Below are 25,888 nucleotides of genomic sequence, written 5' to 3' on the forward strand. Positions count from 1 at the left end.
ATAGTCATTTGCTGACACTGGCTAATTTGCTAAGTTAGGTGACACAATAAGTAGTGTCGATGGAAGCAGACAGTTGCAAAGGGACGTTGATAGATGAGGTAAGTGAACAAAACTGTGGCAGGTGGAATTCAGTGTGGAAAGTGCATGGTGATCCATTTTATATCTCAGAAAAATAAACCAGAACATTTCTAAACAGTGGGAGCAAGGATTCATGGAAGGGTAGAGAAATTTAGCAATCTTTTAAGGGGGAGACATCAGGTTTTCTTCACACAGAAGTGGAAGTCTAAAACTCTGTCCTTTAAAATGGCTTGATTAATTGAAGATTTAAAAGATGATACTGGTAACATGGGCTTCAATGAAAATGGAGCTAAGACAGGTAAATGTATTTAAGATGTGAATCAATCATGATCTAATTTTCGTGAGAGAACACACTGGCTCATGTTCCTAAAAATGAACATATATAGTAAGCAAACTTTAGATCAATTGTATTCCAGGAAAAAACTGATCTTTAGCTATTTCTAAAGGAATGAAGAAATTATACTTCATATCTGTATTCTGTTATGTGTTCCTGATATACTTTCTAAATTTAACATTTGAATTGGGGACACTAACGACCATATTAATTAGCCATTGTTGGTTGCACTAAGTTGTCTTGGGTGTCTTGCACATCTGCAATCCTTGCACGACCTCAACCATCTTCCTTTGTTGTCATACATCAGTTGAAACACCGAAGGGTTTTCTGTTTGACCCACATATGAACTCAGCTCCTTGGTGTCATACTTGGTCAAGTGCTGTCTTCATGTCACCCTCACCTCACAAGTGGAATTCCGCTCTTAGAAATACTAGATATTGAGCACTTCAAGGCCACTTTCATCAAACTTTGCATGAGAATGTAAAGTGTACTGCAAACAAACATAATAAATATTTTTATAATGCCACCTTTTAATTTAAAAAAAATACATTTATTAAATTATTTTAGTTAAGGAAACAATTATTTTAAACTAAGGCATTTTCCATACTTCAGTGAGTAGCTTCAGGTTTTTACGATAACTGACATTTAACTTCTATCTGTCTTGACCTTTCATCTAGCTAGTGTTAACTGGCAGCTTGCTAAGATGGTGTTTCTTTCAAATGGCAGTATTTACAATATTGCCGTTTATAGTTGTGTGAGCTAAATATTTCATTGAATGTATGCAATGTTGTTATAAAAAAATGTTCATGGTGTAATCAGGCTCATTTTGTTTTTTCAGCAATGTTGAGGATGTCTGATGATCATGTTTTGCCAGAGTTAAACAAGGTAAATGTCAAACTTCACTCAAAATTAGAGTTAGAACGTTATTTTTAACATGACCAAAAACGAAAACAGCTGCATTTATATAGCATATTTAAAATAGAAGAATCTTTTTGAGTGCTGCACATTGGGGTAGGTGGAGAAACAAAATGGGTGCCTAAATTGAATGGGATACTACTTGGAAGAGTAACCAAACAAATGGATTTTTAAGGAGGACCAACAAGTGAAGAGACAGAGGCCTTTCATGAAGGAAATTGAAAACATAGGGCTTTGGGAGCTGAAGGCACAATTGCCAGTTGTGGGTTGAAGGGGTGGCAGAGATGTACAAGTGCCAGAGCCAGGAATAGAGTGCAGAGATGAAAATTATTGGGCTGGTGCAGGTTACAAAGATAGAAAGAAGCAAGGGCATGAATATAAACATGATGCTGCATTGCGGCTCAGAAATAAGGAAACCCTAACATGACAGGTCTCAGTACAGGTAAGAAGGTTATTTTTATGTTCCTGTGGAGCAGCACGGAGAGGCAGCGATTTTTGGGCGTGTGTGGAGGTCGCGATTGAGGTAAATTTTCTTTTTTAAATTTTAACTTTTCGTTTCTAGTTAAAGTTGCGAGCCGCGGTGGGTTTTTTTTTCTTTTTTTTAAATTAGTTAGAAACCGGAAGTCGTCACTAGGAGGTTTACCGGTATTTGTAGTTTTCTTTTTTTGCGTCTCTCTGACCCTATAAATTGGTACAGAGAGGATACCAGATCCTCTACACGGGTAGAGAATCCCACCCTCTCCCCTCCTCTAACCTAATAATAAGTGTGTGGGAAGTTTTTTTTTCTCCTGGAAATTGTTTCAGAGATGGCAGTTCAGGCAGTAAGCTGCACCTCCTGCGGTATGTACGTGGTGAGGGACACCAGTAGTGTTTCTGCTGATTTTACCTGCAGGAAGTGTGTATGCTTGCAGCTTCTGGAGGAGCGTGTTAAAGAGCTGGAGCTGGAATTGGAGGAACTCCGGATAATTCAGGAGGTTGAGGCAGACATTGATAGGAGTTACAAGGAGATAGTCACTCCTAAAAATGAGCCTTGGGTAACTGCTAGGAAGAGGGGTAAGAAACAATTGGGGAAACAATCCCCTAGGGCTGTTCCCCTCCAAAATAAGTTTTCTGTCCTGGAGGCTACAGTTGAGGAGGAATCAACTGGAGATAGCCAAAGGGAGCAGGTCTCTGGAGGTGAGCCTGTTGTGAAGGCTCAGGTGGATAGGGGAAGTAAAAGATTGGGCCTGGTGATTGGGGACTCCATAGTTAGGGGGACAGATAGGAGAGTCAGCAGTAATGGTAGGGACTCAGGGCTGGTGTGTTGCCTCCCAGGGGCTGGGGTCCGGGATGTTTCAGAGAGGGTGTTCAGGACTCTTAGGGGAGAGGGGAGTCAACCCCAAGTCATAGTTCATGTGGGGACGCATGACATAAGGAGGATAAGGGAAGGGGATATTAAGCAGAAATTTATGGAGTTGGGGTGGAAACTTAAGGCCAAGTCAGACAGAGTGGTTAACTCGGGACTCTTGCCTGTGTCACGGGATAGTTTAGAGCGGAACAGAGAGAGGGAAAGTTTGAACTCGTGGCTGAGGGGATGGTGCAGGAGGGAGAGGTTCAGGTTCTTGAGCAATTGGGGCTCATTCTGGGGAAGGTGGGACCTCTACAAGAGTGATGGTCTACACCTGAATCAGAGGGGAACCAATATCCTGGGGGGAAAATTTGCAAAGGCTATGCAGGGGGGTTTAAACTGATTCGGGGGGGCGGGTGGGATCCTGAGTAGCAGGGATGAAAGTGAGGGGGGCATAGATGGGGACTGCAGTGCATGGCATTGTGGGGGTGGAGCAGAGCATGGTTTGAAATGCGTATACTTTAATGCGAGGAGTATTCGCAATAAGGTGGATGAACTTGCAGCGTGGATCAGTACCTGGAACTTTGATGTTGTGGCCATTTCAGAGACATGGATAGAGCAGGGGCAGGAATGATTGTTGCAGGTTCTGGGGTTCAAATGCTTCAGTCGGAGTAGAGAAGGGGGGGAGGGGTAGCATTATTAGTCAAGGATTGTATCACAGTGTCAGAGAAGAAGTTTGATGAGGACTTGTCTGTTGAGGTAGTATGGGCTGAGATTAGATATAGGAGAGGAGAGGTCACCCTGATGGGAGTCTTTTATAGACCTCTTAAAAGTTCTAGAGAGGTTTGAGGAAAGGATTGCGGAGACAATCCTGGATAGGAGTGAAAGTAATAGGGTAATTGTTATGGGGGACTTTAACTTTACTAATATTGATTGGAATAGCTATAGCTCTAGCTCATTAGAGGGGTCAGTTTTTGCGTAAAGCGTGCAGGAAGGTTTTTTGACTCAGTATGTAGATAGACCAACTAGAGGTGAGGCTATATTGGATTTGGTGCTGGGAAATGAGCCAGACCAGGTGTTAGACTTGGAAGTTGGTGTGCATTTTGGTGATAGTGACCACAATTCGGTTACGTTCACCTTAGTGATGGAAAGGGATAGACTGGAACCTTGGGACAGTAGTTTTAGCTGGGGGAAGGGTAATTATGAGGCTATTAGGAATTAGGAAGCATAGGTTGGACTAGGAGACTTCAGGGGCTGGGAACGTCCGAAATGTGGAGTTTTTTCAAGGAGCAGCTACTGCGAGTCATTGATATATATGTCAGTCAAGGAGGAAATGGTCGAGCAAGGGAACCGTGGTGCACTAAAAAAGTTGTTTTGCTGGTTAAAAGGGAAAAGGAGGCTTATGTCAGGATGAGACTTGAGGGCTCAGGTAGTGCACTGGAAAGCTTTAGATTGGTGAGGAGGGAGTTAAAGAGTGAGTTAAGAAGAGCTAAAAGAGGACACGAGAAGACTTTGGCTGATAGGATTAAGGAGAATCCTAAGGCATTCTATAGATATGTTAAGAACAGAAGATTGGTTAGGGCAAGATTAGGGCTAGTTAGAGACAGCAGTGGGAAGTTATGTGTGGAACCGGAAGAGATTGGAGAGGCATTGAACCAATATTTCTCTTCGGTATTCACGCAGGGAGACATAAATGTAGCTGTGGAGAACACTGGGTTACAGGGTTGTAAACTGGATAGTATTGCAGTTGATAAGGAGGATGTGCTAGATATTCTTGAGGGTTTGAAAATAGATAAGTCCCCTGGGCCGGACGGGATTTACCCTAGGATTCTCTGGGAGGCAAGAGAGGCGATTGCAGAGTCTCTGGCTCTGATCTTCAGGTCGTCGTTGGTCACAGGTATAGTGCCAGAGGATTGGAGGATAGCGAATGTTGTCCCATTGTTTAAGAAGGGGAACAGAGACTTCCCCGGGAATTATAGACCGGTGAGTCTTACTTCTGTTGTGGGCAAAGTTTTAGAAAAAATTATTAGGGATAGGATTTATAGTTATTTAGAGAGTAATGTATTGATTGGAGATAGTCAGCACGGTTTTGTGAAGGGTAGGTCGTGCCTTACTAACCTTATTGAGTTTTTTGAGAAAGCGACCAAAGAGGTGGATGGGGGTAAGGCAGTTGACGTGGTATATATGGACTTTAGTAAGGCATTTGATAAGATTCACCATGGAAGGCTTCTGCAGAAAATGCAGATGTATGGGATTGGGGGTGATTTAGTTAATTGGATCAGGAATTGGCTAGCAGATAGGAGACAGAGGGTGGTGGTTGATGGAAAGTATTCGTCATGGAGTTCGGTTACAAGTGGTGTGCCTCAGGGATCTGTTTTGGGGCCACTGCTGTTTGTAATTTTTATAAACGATCTGGATGAGGGTATAGTTGGGTGGATCAGTAAATTTGCTGATGACACCAAAGTCGGAGGAGTGGTAGATAGCGAAGAGGGGTGTCATAGTTTACAGAGAGACTTGGACAAGTTGCAGAGCTGGGCCGAGAGGTGGCAGATGGAGTTTAATGCGGAAAAGTGTGAGGTAATTCACTTTGGCAGGAATAACAGATGTGTAGAGTATAGGGCTAACGGTAGGACTCTGAATAGTGTTGATGAACAGAGGGATCTAGGTGTATATGTACATAGATCCCTGAAAGTTGGGAATCAAGTAGATAAGGTAGTTAGGAAGGCATACGGTGTCTTGGCGTTTATTGGTAGGGGGATTGAATTTAGGAGCCGCAACGTCATGTTGCAACTGTACAAAACTCTGGTGCGGCCGCACTTAGAGTATTGTGTGCATTTCTGGTCCCCACATTATAGGAAGGATGTGGAGGCATTGGAGAGGGTGCAGAGGAGGTTTACCAGGATGTTGCCTGGTATGGAGGGAAGGTCCTATGAGGAGAGACTGAGGGATTTGGGGTTGTTTTCGTTAGAAAGAAGGCGGCTAAGAGGGGACCTTATTGAAACATATAAGATGATTAGAGGTTTAGATAGGGTGGACAGTGATAGCCTTTTTCCTCGGATGGAGAAAGGTAGCACGAGGGGGCATAGCTTTAAATTAAGGGGTGGTAGTTATAGGACGGATGTCAGAGGTAGGTTCTTTACCCAGAGGGTGGTGAGGGATTGGAATGCCCTGCCTGCTGCAGTTGTAGATGCGCCTAGTTTGGGGGCGTTTAAGAGATCCGTGGTTAGGTTTATGGATGGAAAGGGATTGGTTTAGGTTAGAGGGTCATTGCTTTTTTAATTGGTCGGCGCAACGTCGTGGGCCAAAGGGCCTGTTCTGCGCTGTAATGTTCTATGTTCTATGTTATGCTATTGTGTTATAAAACAAGTGACTACCTGGAATTTAAAAAAAAAACACACTTCCACTTTTCAGTGTTATTTCAATTTTAGGACTTGTTCATTTATATTTCAATTGGTTAAGTCATCACATTTTCTATTACTTAGCCTTTTCATGAAACAATTGCAAATAAAATTCTTTGTCATTTGCAATCAGTGTTATGGACACATCATTCCAGAAATGGGCAAAATAATCAAAAATAAAACACTGCCTGTAATTGGCCAACTACATCTTATAACAAGCTAAGTTGTTATGTAACAAAAAGAATAAAACTGAAAATATGAAACAAAAACAAAATGCTAGCAATGCACAGTAGGCCAGTGTATCTATAAAGGGAAAGTCAGGTTAACATTTCAGGAGTGTAACCCTTTATCGGAAAGGAACTAAAGTACAATTTGATGTGACCAAAAAATGCACTGTTGTTTGCAACATCTACTCAACTGTATTAAACTATTATCAGCTTTGCTTTTGGAAGAAAATGACTGTTGAATTGCATTTTATTTCATAAAAGTTCACCAGCTGAGGGCATTGATCAGCAGTAGGTATTGTGAACAATCAGTATCTATATTTGTAGACATTGCAATTTATAATTGAAATCAAATACGATCAGAACTAACATTCCACCTCCGTCATAGCTTTTTATTTGGTTGGGTAAGAGTAGCAAGAAATATGGAGCAAAGGCAAGAAAATGGAATTAAGGTGCAGATTAGCCTGACCTAATTATGTGACAGAGTTGGTCCATTGGGTTAAATAACCTACTCCTGTATCAAATGTTCCTATGGTCTTCCCCTTTATAAGAATATTTTTGTAAACTAATCTGTTTTGGAACCATGCCGTTTTGAACAAGTCAACAATGTAAATCTGTTGGTTGCCATGTTGGAACCATTCAGGCTTATTAAATCAAATTGAAACTCATGCTTCATAATTACACAGCCATTTATTTTCATTTTATTTTAAATACAGATGACACATAGAGATGTATCCTTTGTTGCTGACTTTCTATCTGAGCACTTCAAAGAGGTAAGCTTTCAATTATAATTATTTTTCATTCAATCAGTTTTCACATATAACCAGGATCTACAGATCACAATTAGTAACGATAGGGGACAACACATCCTCCATGCTCATCCTCAACACCAGTGCCTCACAAGACTGTGTCCTTAGCCCCTTATTATACTCGCACGTAAAGGAATTGAGTTCCTTGGTGCCTCCCTCTTTCCTCCAAATAATAGATGATTTGATTTGTTATTGTCATGTATATTAATATATGTTGAAAAGTATTGTTTCTTGTGAGCTATTCAGATGTAAGTGTCTTTGTTATCTAGGTATTCCAGGATTGAGTGCAGGGCCAGGGAGATGGTGCAGGAACAATGTGCCTTATAAGGGTCCAGAATCTGTTGCAAGGTGGAATTACAAGAATTCATTGTACAATAACACAAGTTTGTAGCATGAGTCAGGAAAATCATCTTTTTCCCAACGGAAGAAGGTAGAAGCGAGTATGTCAGGAAAAAGATGCAAAAGTCTGAGGACACATCGGCCAACTCTAAAAACATCATCTTCCCTGCTGCCATCAAACTTTTGAATGGATTTACCTTGTATTAAGTTGATCTTTTTGTATACACTAGCTATGACTGTGGCACTACATTCTTCTCGCTAATTCTCTTTTCTATGTATACTACCTTTGTCCGTATAGCTCACAAGAAACGGTACTTTTCACTTTCTACTAATGTACGTGACAATAATAAATCAAATCACCTATTAATTGGAGGAAAGAAGGAAGCACCAAGGAATTCTGTTCCTTTCGGAAATAAATGATTTTCCTGACTCATGCTACAAACCTGTGTTATTGTACAATGAATTCTTGTAATTCTACCTTGCAACAGATTCTGGAACCTTATAAGGCAACTTGCACTTTACCATCTCCCTGTCCCTGCACTCAACCTTGGAACACCTAGATAACAAATACACTTATGTCAGACTCCTATTTATTGACTACAGATCAGCCTTCAACACTATTATTCCCACGAAATTCATCTCCGAACTCCATGGCCTGGGCCTCGGGTTCTCAGTCTGCAACTGGATCCTGAGCTTCCCACCTCACAGAACACAATCAGTTAGGATAAGCAACTACTCTTCCTCCACAATCATCCTCAATGCCGGTGTTCTCAGTCCCCTACTATACTCCTTATACACCTATAACTGTGTGACAAATTCCCCACCAATTTGATTTTCAAGTTTGCTAATGACACCACCATAGTGGGACAGATCTCAAACAATGACAAGACAGAATACAGGAATGGGAGAATCTGGTGAACTAGTGCGGCGACAATAATCTCTCCCTCAATGTCAACAAAACAAAGGAGATTGTCATCAATTTCAAGAAGCATGGAGGAGAACATGCCCCTGTCTACATTAATGGGGACGAAATAGAAAAGGTCGGGAGCTTCCAGTTTTTAATTGTCCAGATCACCACCAACCTGTCTTGGTCCCCTTATGCCGACACTATAGTTAAGAAAGCCTACCAATGCCTCTACTTTCTCAAAAGACTAAGAAATTTGGCATGTCAGCACGACACTCGCCAACGTTTACAGATGTACCATAGAAAGCAATCTTTCTGGCTGTATCACAGCTTGGTTTGGCTGCTGCTCTGCCCAAGACCGCAAGAAGCTACAAAAGGTTGTGAATGTAGCCCAATCCATCACGCAAACCAGCCTCCCATCCATTGACCCTGCCAACACTTTCAGCTGCTTCGGCAAAGCAGCCAGCATAATTAAGGACCCCACGCACCCCAGACATTTTCTCTTCCATCTTTTTCCTCTGGGAAAAAGATACAAAAGTCTGAGGTCACATACCAACAAACTCAAGAACAGCTTCTTACCTGCTGCCATCCGACTTTTGAATGGACCTACCTTGCATTAAGTTGATCTTTCTCTATACCCTAGATATGACTCTCTTGTTTGCTTCTCTATGAACGATATGCTTTGTCTGTGTAGCACGCAAGAAACAATACTTTTTTTTGTATACTAATGCATGTGCCAATAATAAATCAAGTCCAATCATTGTTTAGTAAGATCACAATTGATCATACGCTTTCTTACCTAATCCCCATGTCCCTTAATTCCCTTAGAATCAAAAAATGTAACCATCTCAGTCTTTAATATATACAGTGACCAAGCAATTCTGAGAGCTAAGCATTCCAAAGATTCACAATGCTCTGAACAAATTCCTCTTTTTTTCAATTTGCAATCACAGTCCCCTTATCCTGAGACTTTGTCGCCTGGATGAGACTCACCAGCAAGGAACCCATCCCAATCAATGTCTTTAGAATCTTGTTTATTTCAGTGAGATTACATTTTATTCTTCTAAATTACAAAGTGTGTGTCCATACTACTTGGTCTCTCGTCATAGGAACACCTCTCATTTCAAGAATGGATCTAGTGAACTTTTGTTGCACCCCTTCTAAGTCAAGTACAGCCTACTTGTGTCCAGAGACCAAAACTGCACAAGGACCTCTAGATGTAGTCTCATCAAAGTATTGTACAAGTGCAGCAAGACGTTCTTACCCTTGTACAACAACCTTTTTGTAATAAATACTAATTTGCTTTCTCAATTGCTTGCTGTACCTGCACCATTACATCCTTATTGTCACTCCTAGGGATAAGAGACTTCAATAGGCAGATTAAAACTACTTTGGAGGGCTTCTAAATCCTTCAGTCAAACTATGGCTTCTCAAATATATAGAGCATATCCATTTCAGCACAGCATTCTCCTCATTATCTTTAGGAAAGTCATCAATGCTTTCAGACTAACAGCATTCAAATTATCCTTTTATCTTGTTGTGTCACTCCCTGGTGAGACAGAAGCCGGCAGGAAAACCAAGTTTATTTGGGTCATATCCCATTGGCCAATTTATTGAAGTTTTTTTCTCAGTATTATCTGTAAGACAGACATGGACTCAACAAGCATTACTGACTTAATTTGACAATTGAAGGTATTGAAACATCAAAGCAGTATGTCATTTGAAACTGCCTGTAATGTTTAGTTTCGTTACTGGATTCTAACCTTCTCTGGTCATAACTGTGCGAATACTGAAGACAGTAAGAAGTCTCACAACACCAGGTTAGAGTCCAACCAGTTTATTTGATAGTAATCTCAGAAGCTTTCAGAAATGGTGTTCCTTTGTCAGGTGTGTGGAAGGTTCTGATCAGAGAAGGGCATGTGTGTGACTTTATATGCCCTTCTCTGATCAGAATCTTCCACATACCTGATGAAGGACCATAGTTTCTGAAAATTTGTGAGATTACTATCAAATAAACTGGTTGGACTCTAACCTGGTGTTGTGAGACTTCTTACTGTGTTTACCTCAGTCCAACGCCAGCATCTCTACATCATGACTACCATCAAATACTGAAGAAACAAAGTTCTGGATTAATTCTGGATAGGTTTGGTCACCTTTCATTTGAAAGATGGTCACTCTCATCACCCAAAACTACCTTAGTTTTTTTGTTAGTGCAGGACAGTTTGGAATGGTTACGTTTGGTATAACATTACTTGCACTGTCTCTTAATGTCTAGCATCCAGAAACTGAAATGCTCAGTTCAGAATGAGGCACTACATAATGGAGTAGAGAAAGTTAACTTTATTAACAAAACAACATGAATTTCTGAAATATCATTGATTTATTGTTTCCTCTGAGTGAGTAAACTTTAATTATTATGCGTGATTAAACAAGGAATGAAGAAGTTAAGTAATCAGTGATTATCTAAATAACCTGAATTAAACTTTTTGATAAATAATGCTAGTGATTTTCAGTATACATATACTTATGTAATTATGTGGATGAGGGCAATGCAGTAAACGTTGTCCACATGGGTTTTAGCAAGGCCTTTGACAAGGTACCACATGGTAGGTTGTTGCATAAGGTTAAATTTCACAGGATCCAGGATGAAGTAGCCAATTAGATACAAAATTAGCTTGATGATAGAAGACTGAGGATGGTTGTAGAGAATTGTTTTTCAAACTGGAGGCCTGTGACCAGCGGTGTGCCTCAGGGATCAGTGCTGGGTCCACTGTTATTTGTCATTTATATTAATGATTTGGATGAGACTTTAGGAGGCATGGTTAGTAAGTTTGCACATGACAGCAAGATTGTTGGCATAGTGGACATTGAAGAAGGTTATCTAGGAGGTCAATGGGGTCTTGATCAATTGGGCCAGAAGGCTGATGAATGGCAGATGAAGTTTAATTTAGATAAATTTAAGATGATGCATTTTGGTAGATGGAGCCAGGACAGGATTTACTCAGTTAATGGTAGAGCGTTGGGGAGAGTTACAGAACAAAGCATTCTAGGGGTACAGTTTAATAGCTCCATGAAAGTAGAGTCACAGATGGACAGGATGATGAAGAAGGCATTTGACATGCTTGGTTTCATTGGTCAGAATATTGAATACAGGAGATGGGACGTCTAGTTAAAGTTCTATAAGACATTGCTGTGGCCACACTTGGAATACTGTGTACTGTTCTGGTCACCCTATTATAGAAAATATATTATTAAACTGGAAAGAGTGCAGAAAAGATTTACTAGGATGCTACCAGGACTTGATGGATTGAGTGATGAGGAGAGACTGGATTAACTAGGACATATTTATGAGGGTGTAGAGGTTTAGGGGTGATCTTATAGAGGTCTATAAAGTAATGAGGGAAACAGACAAGATAGATAGTCAACATCCTTTCCCAAAGTTTAAGGTGAGAGGGGAGAGATACAAAAGGGTGCAGAGGGGCAGTTGTTTTCCACACAGAGGGTGGGGACTGTCTGGAATGAGCTGCCGGAGTTGGTAGTAGAGTTTCATCTTAAAGAATTTAGACAGTTACGTGCGTAAGATGGATATAGAGGGATGTGGGCCAAACGTGGACGATTGGGACTAGCTTAACGGTAAAAACTGGATAGCATTGACAAGTTGGGCTGAAGGACCTGTTTCAATGCTGTAAACCTCTGACTGTATGTGCACCAAACCTAAAGAATGTTACTTTCTTATGTTGGATAACAGTACAATTTGGAATATAATCTGTACCACAATTATGCTTATACTTTATTCAGAAAATGTCACCCAATGTGTTGATTTTCTTGTCTCTTGTTTTGCAAAGGCACCAGAGCTTTATGATCAAAAGGGTCAATATTTTAACGTGGAAAGAGTTGGTCAGGTATGCCATTTCGTATTGTTAAGCTTGGTCAACTTAATACTTGATGATACTGATCTTTAAAACACTGACGTGCTTTACTTTACATGAATAGTGTGTCTCAAGCATCATCTTTCCATTTACAATTTGAGAATGATTAACTCAAGTTTACAAGGCAATTGGAGGATGGCATTTCCCATAATCATTTTACAATGTATTGTAACACTACATTTTGCATTCTCTCATTTCATTCTCTGTGAACGGTACGCTTTGTCTGTAAAGCCCGCGAGAAACAATACTTTTCACTATGCTAATGCATGTGACAATAATAAATGAAATCAAGTCAAAGAAATTTTAGGAAATTTTGTTTATTTAAAACATCAACTGCAATCGTAACAAAGTTGGTTAATTCTGTACAATTGCAACTTGTTTTACAGTATTTAAAAGATGAGGATGATGATCTTGTAACTCCTCCAGAGACTGAAGGAAATCCTTGGTTTTCCTTCTTACAGAACAGTGTCCATCTTAAAGGTACAAATAATACTGAACACTTTGAACTTTGAATTCAAAGTTAGTGGGAAAAGGGGGTCTAGGTTAAAAGGACTCAAATCGAGACCAGACTGTACTATTTGTTGATTGCGTTCTCTGATAGTACTTTCAGAAGCCTCAAATAATTTCCTAATTTGCACAGGTTGACAATTCTATTAAGATGAATTCTAACTGGGAGGTAATCTACTTTTGCCTAGTTCTGACACAGGGCATTGGACAGAGGAAAGGGAGCTGTCCTTATTTAATTGTGTTGCACTTCTTGCAGGATTTGTTGCCACTCTTACTTGGTTGAAGTGGAAAATGTTCCATAAGCCAGCATTACAAAGAACGAAAACAGCCCAGGAAACAGGCCCTTCGGCCCAACGAGCCTGCGCCACCATTTTAACATTACCAGTCCCCCCTCCACCCATGACCCTTATCTATGCTTATGGCATTCCACATTGAGGGAAAACTAATTTAGGGACAATTTATTACCTCCAATCAGCCTAATAGCACATCTTTGGGGTCTGGGAGGAAACCGGAGCACCTGGAGAAAACCCATGCAAGCACGGGGAGAATGCGCAAACTCCCACAGACACTGGCCCAAATCCATGTGTCTGCACAGCAAACAGTGATAGTCACTGAGCTGTCGTGTTGCCCAGCATCTGGTCCAGTTTAAGCGTAAGCTATCGACATGAAGTACTAGGCTTTTCTCGAACATCCAAGAGCAGCCCTTGTATGACCCATCGCGTGTATGCCCCTCGTTGGACAACAAGGCGGACCAACTTAAAACCTGTGAATTAAAAGAAAAAAACATTAGTATCATTCCACATCCTTATACATTACCAGGGATATCCCAATGCTAATGAACTTTATTTAAAACAATCTCCTATATCCTTCCATCTCCAACCCACTCATGTGCCTGTCTAAGTAACTCTTAAACAACTCCAGCGTGCCTGCCTCCTCCACCTTGCTTGGCAGAGCATTCCATACCTCCACTACCCTCTGTGTGAAAAACCTCCCTCTAATATCCGTGTTATACCTCTCCCCCCTCACCCTAAGCCCGTGGCCCCTCGTACTGTGCATTTCTAACATAGGAAATAGCTTACCACTGTTTATTCTATCTATACCCTTCATAATCTTATACCTCTATTAGATCCCCCTTCAGTCGCCGTCTTTCAAGGGAAACCAGCCCCAATTTGCTCAATCTTTCCTCATAACCCAGTCCTTCCATACCAGGCAACATCCTAGTAAACCTCCTTTGTGCTCTCTCCAGGGTCTCCATGTCCTTCCGGTAGTAAGGCGACCAGAACTGGACGCAGTACTCCAAATGCGGCCTAACCAATGTTCTATACAACTGCAACATTAGACTCCAGCTCTTATACTCTATACCCCTTCCTATAAAGGCTAACTTACATAAGCTTTCTTCACAGCCTTCTCCACTTGTACTGCCGCCTTCAAAGACTTGTGCACTTGCACCCCCAGGTCCCGCTGTGTTTCTGTACTCTTTATAGGTTTATCCTTTATCATTTAACTCCCCCCTACATTATTCTGGCCAAAATGCATCACCTCACATTTATCCGGATTAAACTCCATTTGCCGTATATCTGCCCAATATACCAGCCTATCTATATCCTGTTGTATTGCCAGACACTGCTCCTCACTGCTCGCCAATCCAGCCATTTTAGTGTCATCTGCAAATTTGCTGATCACACCACTTACTCCCTCTTCCAAGTCACCTATATATACTACAAAAAGAAGAGGTCCCAGTACTGAGCCCTGCGGCACACCACCAGTGACAGACCTCCAGCTAGAAAAGGACCCTTCCACTACTACTCTGTCTCCTCTTACCAAGCCAGTTCTCAATCCATCTAGATACCTGGCCTTGTATCCCATGAGCCTTAATCTTTTCAACCAACCTACCATGAGGGACTTTGTCAAATGCCTTACTGAAATCCATATAGACAACATCAACGGCTCGTCCTTCGTCGGCCATTTTTGTCACCTCCTCAAAAAATTCTACCTGATTCGTAAGGCAAGACTTCCCCTTTACAAAGCCATGCTGCGTATCCCTAATCAGATCACAACGCTCTAAGTGCTCATACATCCTATCCCTCAGAATCCTCTCCATCAACTTGCCTACCACTGACGTCAAACTCACCGGCCTATAATTACCAGGGTTATCCCTCCTACCCTTTTTAAACAACGGTACCACGTTCACTATCCTCCAGTCCTCTGAAACCTCACCTGTGTCCAAAGAAGAGACAAAGGTTTGCGTCAGAGGCCCAGCAATTTCATCTCTCGCCTCCCTAAGCAGCCTAGGATAAATGCCATCAGGCATTTATCAGTTTTAATGCTACCTAAAAGCCCTAACGCTTCTCCCCTCGTAATGGATAGTTCCTTCAATTGGTCTGCAGCTCCCTCGAAGACTGTACCAGACATCAAGCCCCTCTCCTTCGTGAATACCGACGCAAAGTATTTTCAGATCATTCAGGATCTCCCCCATTCCCTTGGACTCTAAGCACAATTCCCCTCCTCTGTCCCTGAGAGAACCGATTTTTCCCCTAGCCACCCTTTTGTTCCTAACATAGGAGTAAAACGCCTTTGGATTTTCCTTAATCCTACCTGCCAAAGCCATTTCATGCCCCCTTTTTGCCCTCCTAACTCCCTTTTGAGATCCCTCCTACTCTCTCTGTATTCCTCTACCGGTCCCTCCTTTCCCAGTTGCTTAGACCTAACATATGCCTCTTGTTTCTTCCTGACCAAGTCCTCAATATCTCTAGTAATCCACAGCGTTCTAATCCTACCTTTCCCATCCTTCCTCTTAACCGGCACATGTCTTTCCTGCAACTGTTTCAGTTTTCCCTTGAAAGACTCCCATGCCTAATGTGGACTTGCCCTCCAACAGCCAATCCCTGTCTGTATCCCTAAGCTCCTGCCTAATCCAGCTGTATCTAGCCTTCCCCCAATTTAGCACCCTCCGCTTAGGACAGCACTCATCTTTTTCCTTTAGTATCCTAAAGTAGACAGAGTTGTGGTCACTATTAGCCACATGTTCACCTACTGCAACCTCAACCACTTGACCCGGCTCATTGCCCAGAACTAAATCCAGTATAGCCCTCTCTCTAGTCGGGATATCTACGTACTGCTCCAAGGACCCTTCCAATACACATCTACGAATTCCTCCCTGTCCGAACCCCCAGCTCTAGGCACCTTCCAATCCACCCCAGGGAGATTAAAATCTCCCACTACAACAACCCTGTTCTTCCTACACTTATCCAAAATGTCTCTACATATATCCTCTTCCACTGCCCACGGGCTGTCAGGCGGTCTGTAGTTCACCCCTAGCATAGTAATGGCTCCCTTCCTATTCCTCAACTCCACCCACAGAGACTCAATTCCTAACCCCTCTATATTATCCTCCCTCTGCACCGCTGTGATGTGCTCCCTAACTAACAGCGCCACACCCCCTCCTCTTTTCAACTCTCCTCTGTCGTGCCTAAAACACATACTCAGGAATATTTAGCTGCCAGTCCTGCCCTTCCTTTAACCACGTCTCCATCACTGCCACCACATCTAAATTCCTTGCGAACATTAAGGCCTTAAGTTCATCCGCTTTACCTGCCACACTCCTCGCATTAAAACAGATGCACTGAAGACCTACAGGCCCACTTGGATCGTCCTTCTCCTGGGAGATTTTCCTATCATCTAGACTTACCCTGTCACCCAACTCACTCCCAATCCCAGTGCCTACTGAGCTATTTGTCTCCTCCCCACCACCCCCCCCATATTAGTTTAAACCCTGCCGAAACACTCCAGCTAACCTCCCAGCTAAAATATTTGTGCCCTTCCCATTTAAACGTTCCCCATCCCACTTGTACAGGTGACCTTCCCTCACAAAGTCTTCCCAATGGTCTACAAAAGTAAAACCCTCTGTCCTGCACCAATCCTTCAGCCACACATTCAGCTGTAGGATCTCATTATTCTTAGCCCTGCTATTACTGGGCACTGGCAGCAGCCCAGAGAATGCCACCCTGGAGGCCTTGCACTTCAGCCTGCCTGAACTGCCTATGTATATCTCTCTTCCCGCCCCCTGCTCTTCCTTCCTACATCCTTCTCTCCTATGTGTATAATTACATCCGCCTGGGTCCCTTCGCCCTTCAAAATTCCCTCTACCCTCTCCGAAACATCCTGTACCCCTGCTCCAGGGAGGCATACTACCATCCTGGAGTCCTGCTAATGCCCACAGAACCGCCTATCAATTCCTTTAACCCTCCCATCCCCCACCACTCTCACATCCAGCCCCCTTCCTTCCCTCTGAGGCACTCTGGTCTTCCTCTCCTGTTCTTTCTACTCCAGTTGTCGCCTTACCCCAGATATTTTGGGAGACTGCCTCTGCCTCTGGGGTAGTCTTTGGACCATGACTCCTCTTCTTTTTCCCCTTCCTAACAGTAACCCACCCATCCTCCTCCTTCTTTCCCCTCTCTCTCTCTCTCTCTCTCTCTCTCTCTCTCTCTCTCTCTCTCTCTCTCCCCCCCCCCCCAGGCTCTGGGATCTCCACGTGACCGTGGTTCCTATCCATTATTGCCTCATTCTCCCTGACTAAAAATAAATAAGAACATAAATCTTCCAGACGTAGCTCTGTTCGCCTAACTCGGGCCCTCAAACGCTGCAACTCCAGACATTTGGTGCAGATGTGGACTTTTGGGAGATGTGTTGTCTCCAGGAACTCCCACATATTGCACCTAACACAGCTGACGCATCTCCCCAAGGACCCTGCCATTTACCTGACCACCCTTAGAGTTATGGACACAGAAATGGAAAACAGGAAAAAATGGACCAGTAACTCACTGTGCCTAAGCCCTGTGAGCCAAAGCCCTTACAGCACTCACTCTGCACCCACCTCACTCCGCTGCCCGCTGTCTACTGCGGCCTTCTTTTTGTTCTCCCACGCTCCCTTCCCGACTGCTCCCGCTACGGAAAGCGAAAACAAACAAAAACCCTGCAAACCGGCAGTAGAGAGAAGAAAAAATCTAAATTGCAAATTCAAAACTCACCAGCCACCAAGTATACTGCTCCGGAGAACAGTGAGGTGGATCCTTCATCTTAATGAAAACAAAATTAATTGTCCTAGCTCTTCCAATCAGTGTCGAGAGGGTGCCTCTGACATTTACTGCGATTTAATCTGCCCACTTACCATTTTAAATTGGAGACTTTGCACCTACTCATGTTGGCTCCAGCAGGGATGCAGGGACAAGAAGTCTGGAGGCAAATTGTTGAGCATCGTTCCAATGCAGCTACGCCCCTTTACTTGCCATGAACTAAAGATATGGTACTTACAGTCTGCCTTCAGCTCATTGACTGACATTGTTCAAAATTGAACTGTAATCTGCCTGACCTACACAACCTCTCCTCACTGACAGTGCCTTCAACCCCCGAATGTCTTCACCCCTCCCCCTTCCACCCACAAACTGCCAATGCTTACTCTTCCAACCAGCTAGAAACCAGAGAATCTAGAAGGTGAGTTGGAAGAAAGGGTGCAGGAATGGCCACGCGCAGTTGTAGAGAAGGGTGAGATCAACATTAGCAGTTGTGGTGTTGAAAATTGGTGGGGTTGTGGGAAGCATTCGGAATAAAGTGGATGAGCTGGTGGCGCAGATCAACACAAATGGATACAATCTGGTGGCCATTACAGAGACGTGGCTGCAAGGTGGCAGGGACTGGGAGCAGAATGTACAGGGCTATCAAGTGTTTAGGAAGGATAGGCAGGAGGAAAGAGGAGGTGGTGTAGCTCTGCTGATTAAGGATAGCATCAAGGTGGTAGCAAGGGATGATATTGGAGCCAAAGAGCAGAAAGTGGAATCGTTGTGGGTGGAGATTAGGAACAGCAAAGGGAGGAAGACGCTGGTGGGTGTCGTCTATAGGCCCCCGAATAATGATCTGGAGGTGGGGCGGGCTGTTAACGCGCAAATAAGTGCGGCGTGCAGGAATGGGACGGCCGTAGTTATGGGGGATTTCAATCTGCATATTGATTGGTCGACCCATGTTGGACGCGGTGGGCTCAAGGAGGAGTTCTTGGAATGCTGCCGGGATAATTTCCTTGAACAGTGTGTGTTGGAGCCGACGAGGGAGCGAGCTATCTTGGATCTGGTGCTATGTAATGAGGCAGGTAGAATAAGGGACCTTGCGGTGAAGGATCCTCTTGGGGAGAGTGATCATTGTATGGTGGAGTTTCTGGTGCAGATGGAGGAGGAGAAAGTGGGTTCCCGGACACGCGTACTTTGTTTGAATAGAGGGGAGTACGGTAGGATGAGAGAAGAATTGGCGAATGTTGACTGGGGGAGCGCGTTGGAGGGAGGGTCTACTGAGGAGCAGTGGAGGATCTTTAAGGAGATCTTCCTTGGTGCTCAGCAGAAATTTATTCCGATGGTCAAAAAGGATAGTAGGAGGAGAGGTAATCAGCCGTGGATAACGAAGGAGGTGAAGGAAAGTGTTAAATTAAAAGCGGAGGAATTTAGAGTAGCTAAGGGTAGGCGAGAAGAGGATTGGGAGAGGTTTAAATGTCAACAAAGATTGACAAAGAAGTTGATAAAGAAGGGTAGGAGAAACTATGAAGCTGGGCTAGCGCTTAATATAAAAAAGGATAGCAAGAGTTTTTATAAATATATAAAAAGGAAGAGGCTGGCTAGGGTGAACGTTGGTCCTTTAGAGGATGAGAAAGGGGACCTAGTGGTAGGGGATGGGGATATGGCTAAGGTATTGAATAACTTTTTTGTTTCTGTCTTCACGGAGGAGGACGTGAATAATTTGCCGGGTGTTAGCGATGGAAAGGTGGTAGGACTGGAGGGTCTTAATGACATTACTGTTACTAGAAAGGCGGTGCTCGACAGACTGGAGGGGCTGATTGTGGACAAGTCCCCAGGACCGGATGGAATGCATCCCAGGGTTCTGAAAGAAATGGCGGAGATGATAGTGGATGCCTTGGTGGTTATTTTCCAGACGTCGCTGGATTCCGGGGAAGTGCCGGAAGATTGGAAAACGGCTAATGTTACGCCGTTGTTTAAGAAGGGTGCCAGGCAAAAGGCGGGGAATTATAGGCCGGTTAGTTTAACGTCTGTGGTAGGTAAAATGTTAGAATCCGTCATTAAGGAGGAAATTGCGAGGCATCTTGAAGGGAATTGCTTGATAGAGCAGACGCAGCACGGTTTCATTAAAGGGAAGTCGTGTCTGACAAATTTACTGGAGTTCTATGAGGATGTGTCTAGGGCAGTGGATAGAGGAGAGCCGATGGATGTGGTCTTTCTGGATTTTCAGAAGGCGTTTGACAAAGTACCTCACAAGAGGTTATTGCAGAAGGTCGGGGGACATGGAGTTGGGGGTAGGGTGTTAGCGTGGATAGAGGATTGGCTGTCAAATAGGAGGCAGAGAGTGGGGGTCAACGGGTGCTATTCGGATTGGCGGATGGTGACTAGTGGAGTGCCCCAGGGGTCGGTGCTGGGGCCTCAGCTTTTTACCATTTATATAGATGATCTGGAGGAGGGAACCGAGTGTAGGGTGCCAAAATTTGCTGATGACACCAAGATTGGGGGAACGGCAAATTGTGAGGAGGGTGTGGAGAGTCTGCAGAAGGATCTAGATAGGCTGGGCGAATGGGCCAGGAAATGGCAAATGGAATTTAATGTTGGCAAGTGTGAGGTGGTCCACTTTGGTAGGAAGGACTATTACTTACGTGGCGAAAAACTGCAGCAGGCGACGGTGCAGAGGGACCTCGGGGTCCTTGTGCATGAGTCGCAAAAACCCAGCTTGCAGGTGCAGCAGGTGGTCAGGAAGGCGAATGGGATGCTGGCCTTCATAGCAAGGGGGATTGAATATAAAAGTAGGGAGGTCTTGCTGCAGCTGTATAGGGCATTGGTGAGGCCGCAGCTGGAGTACTGTGTGCAGTTTTGGGCGCTGCACCTGCACAAAGATATTTTGGCCTTGGAGGGAGTGCAGAAGAGGTTTACTAGGCTGATGCCGGAGTTGAGGGGGTTGAGCTATGAGGAGAGGCTGAATAAACTAGGCTTGTACTCGTTAGAGTTTAGAATGAGGGGAGATCTCATTGAGACGTATAAGATGATGAATGGGATGGATAGGATAGAGGTGGAGAGACTCTTCCCGCTCAAAAAAGACAGTAGGACTAGGGGGCACAGCCTCAAGATAAAGGGGGGGCGGTTTAGAATGGAGTTGAGGAGGAACTTCTTCACTCAAAGGGTGGTGAATCTCTGGAATTCTCTGCCTGTTGAAGTGGTGGAGGCTGCCTCGCTAAATATCTTTAAGAAGCGGGTTGATGGGTTTTTGATAAGAGAGAGGATTAAGGGTTATGGGGAGAGGGCGGAAATGTGGAACTGAGCCACAACAGATCAGCCATGATCTTATTGAATGGCGGGGCAGGCTCGAAGGGCTAGATGGCCTACTTCTGCTCCTATTTCTTATGTTCTTATGAAATGGGAGGAGTGAACATTGCTGGGTATGTAAGGGCTAAGGGAAATGAACATTGCAGGGGTGGAAGGGAGGAGTCTCAAATAGATCTGTGCAAAAACCAGGGTAAGTTTAGTACTAATAGCCTATGTTTCCATGGTTCTGGCCACTTTTATGCCACTGTTATTGAAATCATAGAAAATTCCAGGTAGGATAAAATCACTTCCCATGTAAGTACAGCAGATATGCGCAGGTCGAGACTTCCTCATGGTCCGTGGCCCCAACAGAAATCATTATGTAAATTTATCAGAGGCTTCCTCCCCCATATTAGATGATTTGAGTCATTAAGTTTGTATTCACTGGTTTTCAACCTCTTTCTTTTCCTCTGATTCACTTTCAGTTGCTTTGCATTCAATTTTTCAAAATCTAATGTACTGAGTTTAACTTCCAATACAGATATTTTTATGTATCTTCATAATGAAGGATTTTGCATCAAAATGTACTCATTTTTATTACAATACCAGGATAATTATTATGATTCTACACATTTCTTTGCAGAAAGCCCCTTGCTTTTTCCATATTTTCCCAAGAAATCACTACATTACGTTAAAAGGCTAGTGGAAGCACAAATTGATAGTTGCCTACAAAAACCGGCAGTAAGTATTCTATCACACAAACACTTGTTACAATGAACCATCATAAAAGTAGTTTCACCATTTTCTTGGTGTTTTTGGTTTCTTTCATAGGAAGTGATTGGAAATTCTGTCCATCAGGTTGTCTACATGCCTCTATACAAGCTGCAGCCAACGTAAAATTTTATTTTTTGTTTACTACAAGAAAATTAGCAGATTTTTAACTATTAATTAAAAATGATTTTGTTAATTATAATTAATTAAATTGAAAGAATTTTTTGTATATTAATTTTGATTCTCAGCATAACCAGATGCTACTTTACTGGACTAGTTTCTGATATTTACTGAAATTAATGTTCAAGCTTATTTGTTAATATGCTTGCTTCTTTTTAATTTCAGTGAGGGTATCATGCCCAGATTTTCATTGCCATCATTGTAAGTTCACTGGTACTTTTAATTGTTAGCATGTACAATCAGTCATTTATGAAATTGATATAACAAGTTTTGTTCTATAACTTTGCTTTCCCCCCCAATTTTCTGGTAATAAAACGGAAACCTGCTGTATGTTTTCTTAACAGCTGGAATGATAAGTCTTCAAATCTACAGTATGTAGTCTTCAAAATGCACAACATTGAATCTTCCAGAATCTACATTATGCGAAGGCCCACTGATCTTTCAAGGTGAGAACTGATGCAAATTGGAATTTACAACTCATGGTTTTGTGATATTTGTAAATTATTTTTCTGATTATGAAAATTACTTGCAGGTGTTATATATTTTCAAACTAAAACATGAAACAGTGTCCAAGATTAAATTTGCATGTACAAATTTAATTAATTTTCCACTTACAAAATATGCAGATCACTTATTTATAAGTCACATTCTGCAGATCCTTATAGCATGTGCTTAAATTGCTACAGATCAGGAGAAACGTGGTTGATTTCTGTAGATGTATGTATTTAAAAAAAAAGTAGAAAATGCTTGGCTTTAGCTCTTGAGCATCCCAAGGTTGGTTTGTCATTCTGTGTGGTGATTTAAAATAACTTTAAAAATCAATGTGCCACTTATTGTATAACAATTTTGCTCCATTAAGGTACCAGCTGTTCACTTGTTAAATCACTGTTTACTAAATATCTATTGTCAGAATACTGTTTTTAAAAATTGCTCAGTCCACCTAACCATCTCCTGTTTCATTTTTTTCTGGCAGTTCTAGAAACTCTACTGAAGCAGATACATAATTTGATTAGCACAAACCACCCCCAGTGCAGTGTCGCTCTTCGTGTGAGTTTTCAGTGCTGACAAATTATTTAACCGCAGGAACAGCACAATCAAGCTCAATTCCTGCAGGGTTTCTAGGACTGGCAGAACAAATGGAATTGGAGTGTGCTTGGTGCTTGGTGTTGGTGCAGTGGTATATGCTTATTTTTGGAAATAAAAATTCAGTTGCTAAAATGTTGACTAACGACAAGGAAAGCTAAGTTGGGTATTGGTGATTCGGTGGTTACTCCAAGATTGGGGGAAAGGCAAATTGTGCGGAGGGTGTGGAGAGTCTGCAGAAGGATCTAGATAGGCTGGGCGAATGGGCCAGGAAATGGCAAATGGAATTTAATGTTGGCAAGTGTGAGGTGGTCCACTTTGGTAGGAAGAATGGTAGGAAGGACTATTACTTACGGGGCGAAAAACTGCAGCAGGCGACGGTGCAGAGGGACCTCGGGGTCCTTGTGCATGAGTCGCAAAAACCCAGCTTGCAGGTGCAGCAGGTGGTCAGGAAGGCGAATGGGATGCTGGCCTTCATAGCGAGGGGGATTGAATATAAAAGTAGCGAGGTCTTGCTGCAGCTGTATAGGGCATTGGTGAGGCCGCAGCTGGAGTACTGTGTGCAGTTTTGGGCGCCGCACCTGCGCAAGGATATTTTGGCCCTGGAGGGAGTGCAGAGGAGGTTTACTAGGCTGATACCGGAGTTGAGGGGGTTGAGCTATGAGGAGAGGCTGAATAAACTAGGCTTGTACTCGCTAGAGTTTAGAAGAATGAGGGGAGATCTCATTGAGACGTATAAGATGATGAATGGGATGGATAGGATAGAGGTGGAGAGACTCTTCCCGCTCAAAAAGGACAGTAGGACTAGGGGGCACAGCCTCAAGATAAAGGGGAGGCGGTTTAGAACGGAGTTGAGGAGGAACTTCTTCACTCAAAGGGTGGTGAATCTCTGGAATTCTCTGCCCGTTGAAGTGGTGGAGGCTGCCTCGCTAAATATTTTTAAGAAGCGGGTTGATGGGTTTTTGATAAGAGAGGGGATTAAGGGTTATGGGGAGAGGGCGGGAAAGTGGAACTGAGCCACAACAGATCAGCCATGATCTTATTGAATGGCGGGGCAGGCTCGAAGGGCTAGATGGCCTACTCCTGCTCCTATTTCTTATGTTCTTATGTTCTCCTGGACCCTGTGAAATGAAACAGATTTTGGTTTAAGGGCCCTAAGAAAGGACTACATTTGTATGTGGTACATCTGGCTTGGCACCACCTAATGTTAACACTAATTTCCAGAAGCAGATATATAGAGAGAATACATTTAGTTTCATTAGACAATATCCTTTGTAGATCTAAACATCTTGGGGGCGACTCTCCCAGCCCGCTGCTCTGTTCTAGCAGTGCAGTGGGCCAGGAGACACCTGCGGAGACAGTTTTGCAGGTTCCCCACTGGGTGCCACAGCCTCCACAGCAAAGACTTTTGGTGCCGGAAATTGGCGTGGAGCTGACTTCAATGTTTATATGAGCATTAGCATCCAGTTAGCAAGCCCAGGACTGAGGCCTCCAGACCTACTAGCATCTCCCTATTCCCTTGGCTGGAAGTGGTTCCCTCCACAGCTCCCCATGAACACGGAACAGTCAGCCCAACCCCGCCCTTCCAGCGGCAATGGAGGTGCCTCCAGGAGATTGGTCGTTGGGAAGCAGGGCCTTTTGGGGAGGTGAGATTGGTTGCATTGGAGGAGGGTCCTGCCACTCTGCCAGAGGATTGCTGGGAAAGAGAGGGAAGGGGTTGATCAGGGCTGGCCATCTGTGTGGGTGAGGGTGCATGTCTGGGAGATTGGTCTGGCCGGGCACGGGTTGTGATTTTTAACTTCAGAAAGGTGAAAATTGTGTTGAATACAGATCTGACAAAATTGGCTTTTTAATTAAATGTCTCAGGTAAAATCTTAAGGACCACAGCTCAATTTTAAATATTCCTATTTGTAATGGTTTTATACAGGTCTATTCCTAACTGGCTGCTTGCTGTAGAGTTTGGAGATCTTTTATGTAACACCAGAAATGAAAATAATAAAGAAAGGTGAGATTCTAATTATTAATGATATGTTCAGCTTGTTCCTTGTTTCTAGCATGAGCCCTCCAAGAATTTTGGTTGCAAGTATTTAGTCTCAAACTAAATTATTTAGCAAATAATTTAGCAAATGAAGGATTGTGTACAAATACTTTGAAAGGTAGCTATAGAACCTCTTGTTCTACGTGGTGTCATTTGCTGAATATTTATGTTGTGAATTGAGTAAGCTAATATGGTGGATAGAGGAATATCAAATGCAGGAAATCTGAAATAAATACTTAAATCTTGGAAATGTAGAGTAGGTCAGTACACATCTAGAAAGGCGCATTGTGTTTTTTTCAGTGTGTACATTTTATCAGAGCAAATCAAGTAGGGAGTACTGTAATATGATTGCAGGACGGGAAATAGACCCATGGGCCATTCGGGCAAGGCTAGTAAAATCCTGTCTAATAGAGAATTCTGTTCTGCAAGAACAAGTACACAATCTTCAAATTCCATACAACTTGCATATGTTTCTTGCTTTTTGTTTCTTTACAAGCCTAACAGGCTTCCTATACTTAAGAAGATTACTCTTTTGACCCAAATTTTCAGAAGGACCTGGGCATGAATCTGAGGAGATTCTTTTCTCCAATGAAGATTGATTTTGCTGTTGACCTATCTCGGTCTGAAACTTTTCAGGCACCATTAATGTTGGAGTAATTATTGGAACTCTACTATCTCAGTTATTTCATTTTGATTCCTCCCAACCACCT

General features: G+C 43.0%; 1 protein-coding gene across 3 annotated transcripts in view; it reads left to right on the forward strand.

Annotated features, from left to right (window-relative positions):
- Positions 1 to 25,888, forward strand: part of anapc4 (anaphase promoting complex subunit 4) — a 98,827-nt gene that overhangs the window by 61,526 nt on the left and 11,413 nt on the right. For all 3 annotated transcript variants that reach the window (XM_080189285.1, XM_080189295.1, XM_080189276.1), the window contains exons 18-26: positions 1,251 to 1,297; positions 6,993 to 7,049; positions 12,174 to 12,230; positions 12,644 to 12,737; positions 21,750 to 21,847; positions 21,938 to 21,999; positions 22,223 to 22,258; positions 22,402 to 22,503; positions 25,068 to 25,145. In XM_080189285.1, coding sequence (XP_080045411.1) covers positions 1,251 to 1,297; positions 6,993 to 7,049; positions 12,174 to 12,230; positions 12,644 to 12,737; positions 21,750 to 21,847; positions 21,938 to 21,999; positions 22,223 to 22,258; positions 22,402 to 22,503; positions 25,068 to 25,145 — 631 coding nt within the window. The remainder of the gene's footprint in view (positions 1 to 1,250; positions 1,298 to 6,992; positions 7,050 to 12,173; positions 12,231 to 12,643; positions 12,738 to 21,749; positions 21,848 to 21,937; positions 22,000 to 22,222; positions 22,259 to 22,401; positions 22,504 to 25,067; positions 25,146 to 25,888) is intronic.

The sequence above is a fragment of the Carcharhinus amblyrhynchos genome, chromosome 1, assembly GCF_965287045.1.
Source record: "Carcharhinus amblyrhynchos chromosome 1, sCarAmb.v2.hapA, whole genome shotgun sequence".
Lineage (NCBI taxonomy): Eukaryota > Metazoa > Chordata > Chondrichthyes > Carcharhiniformes > Carcharhinidae > Carcharhinus > Carcharhinus amblyrhynchos.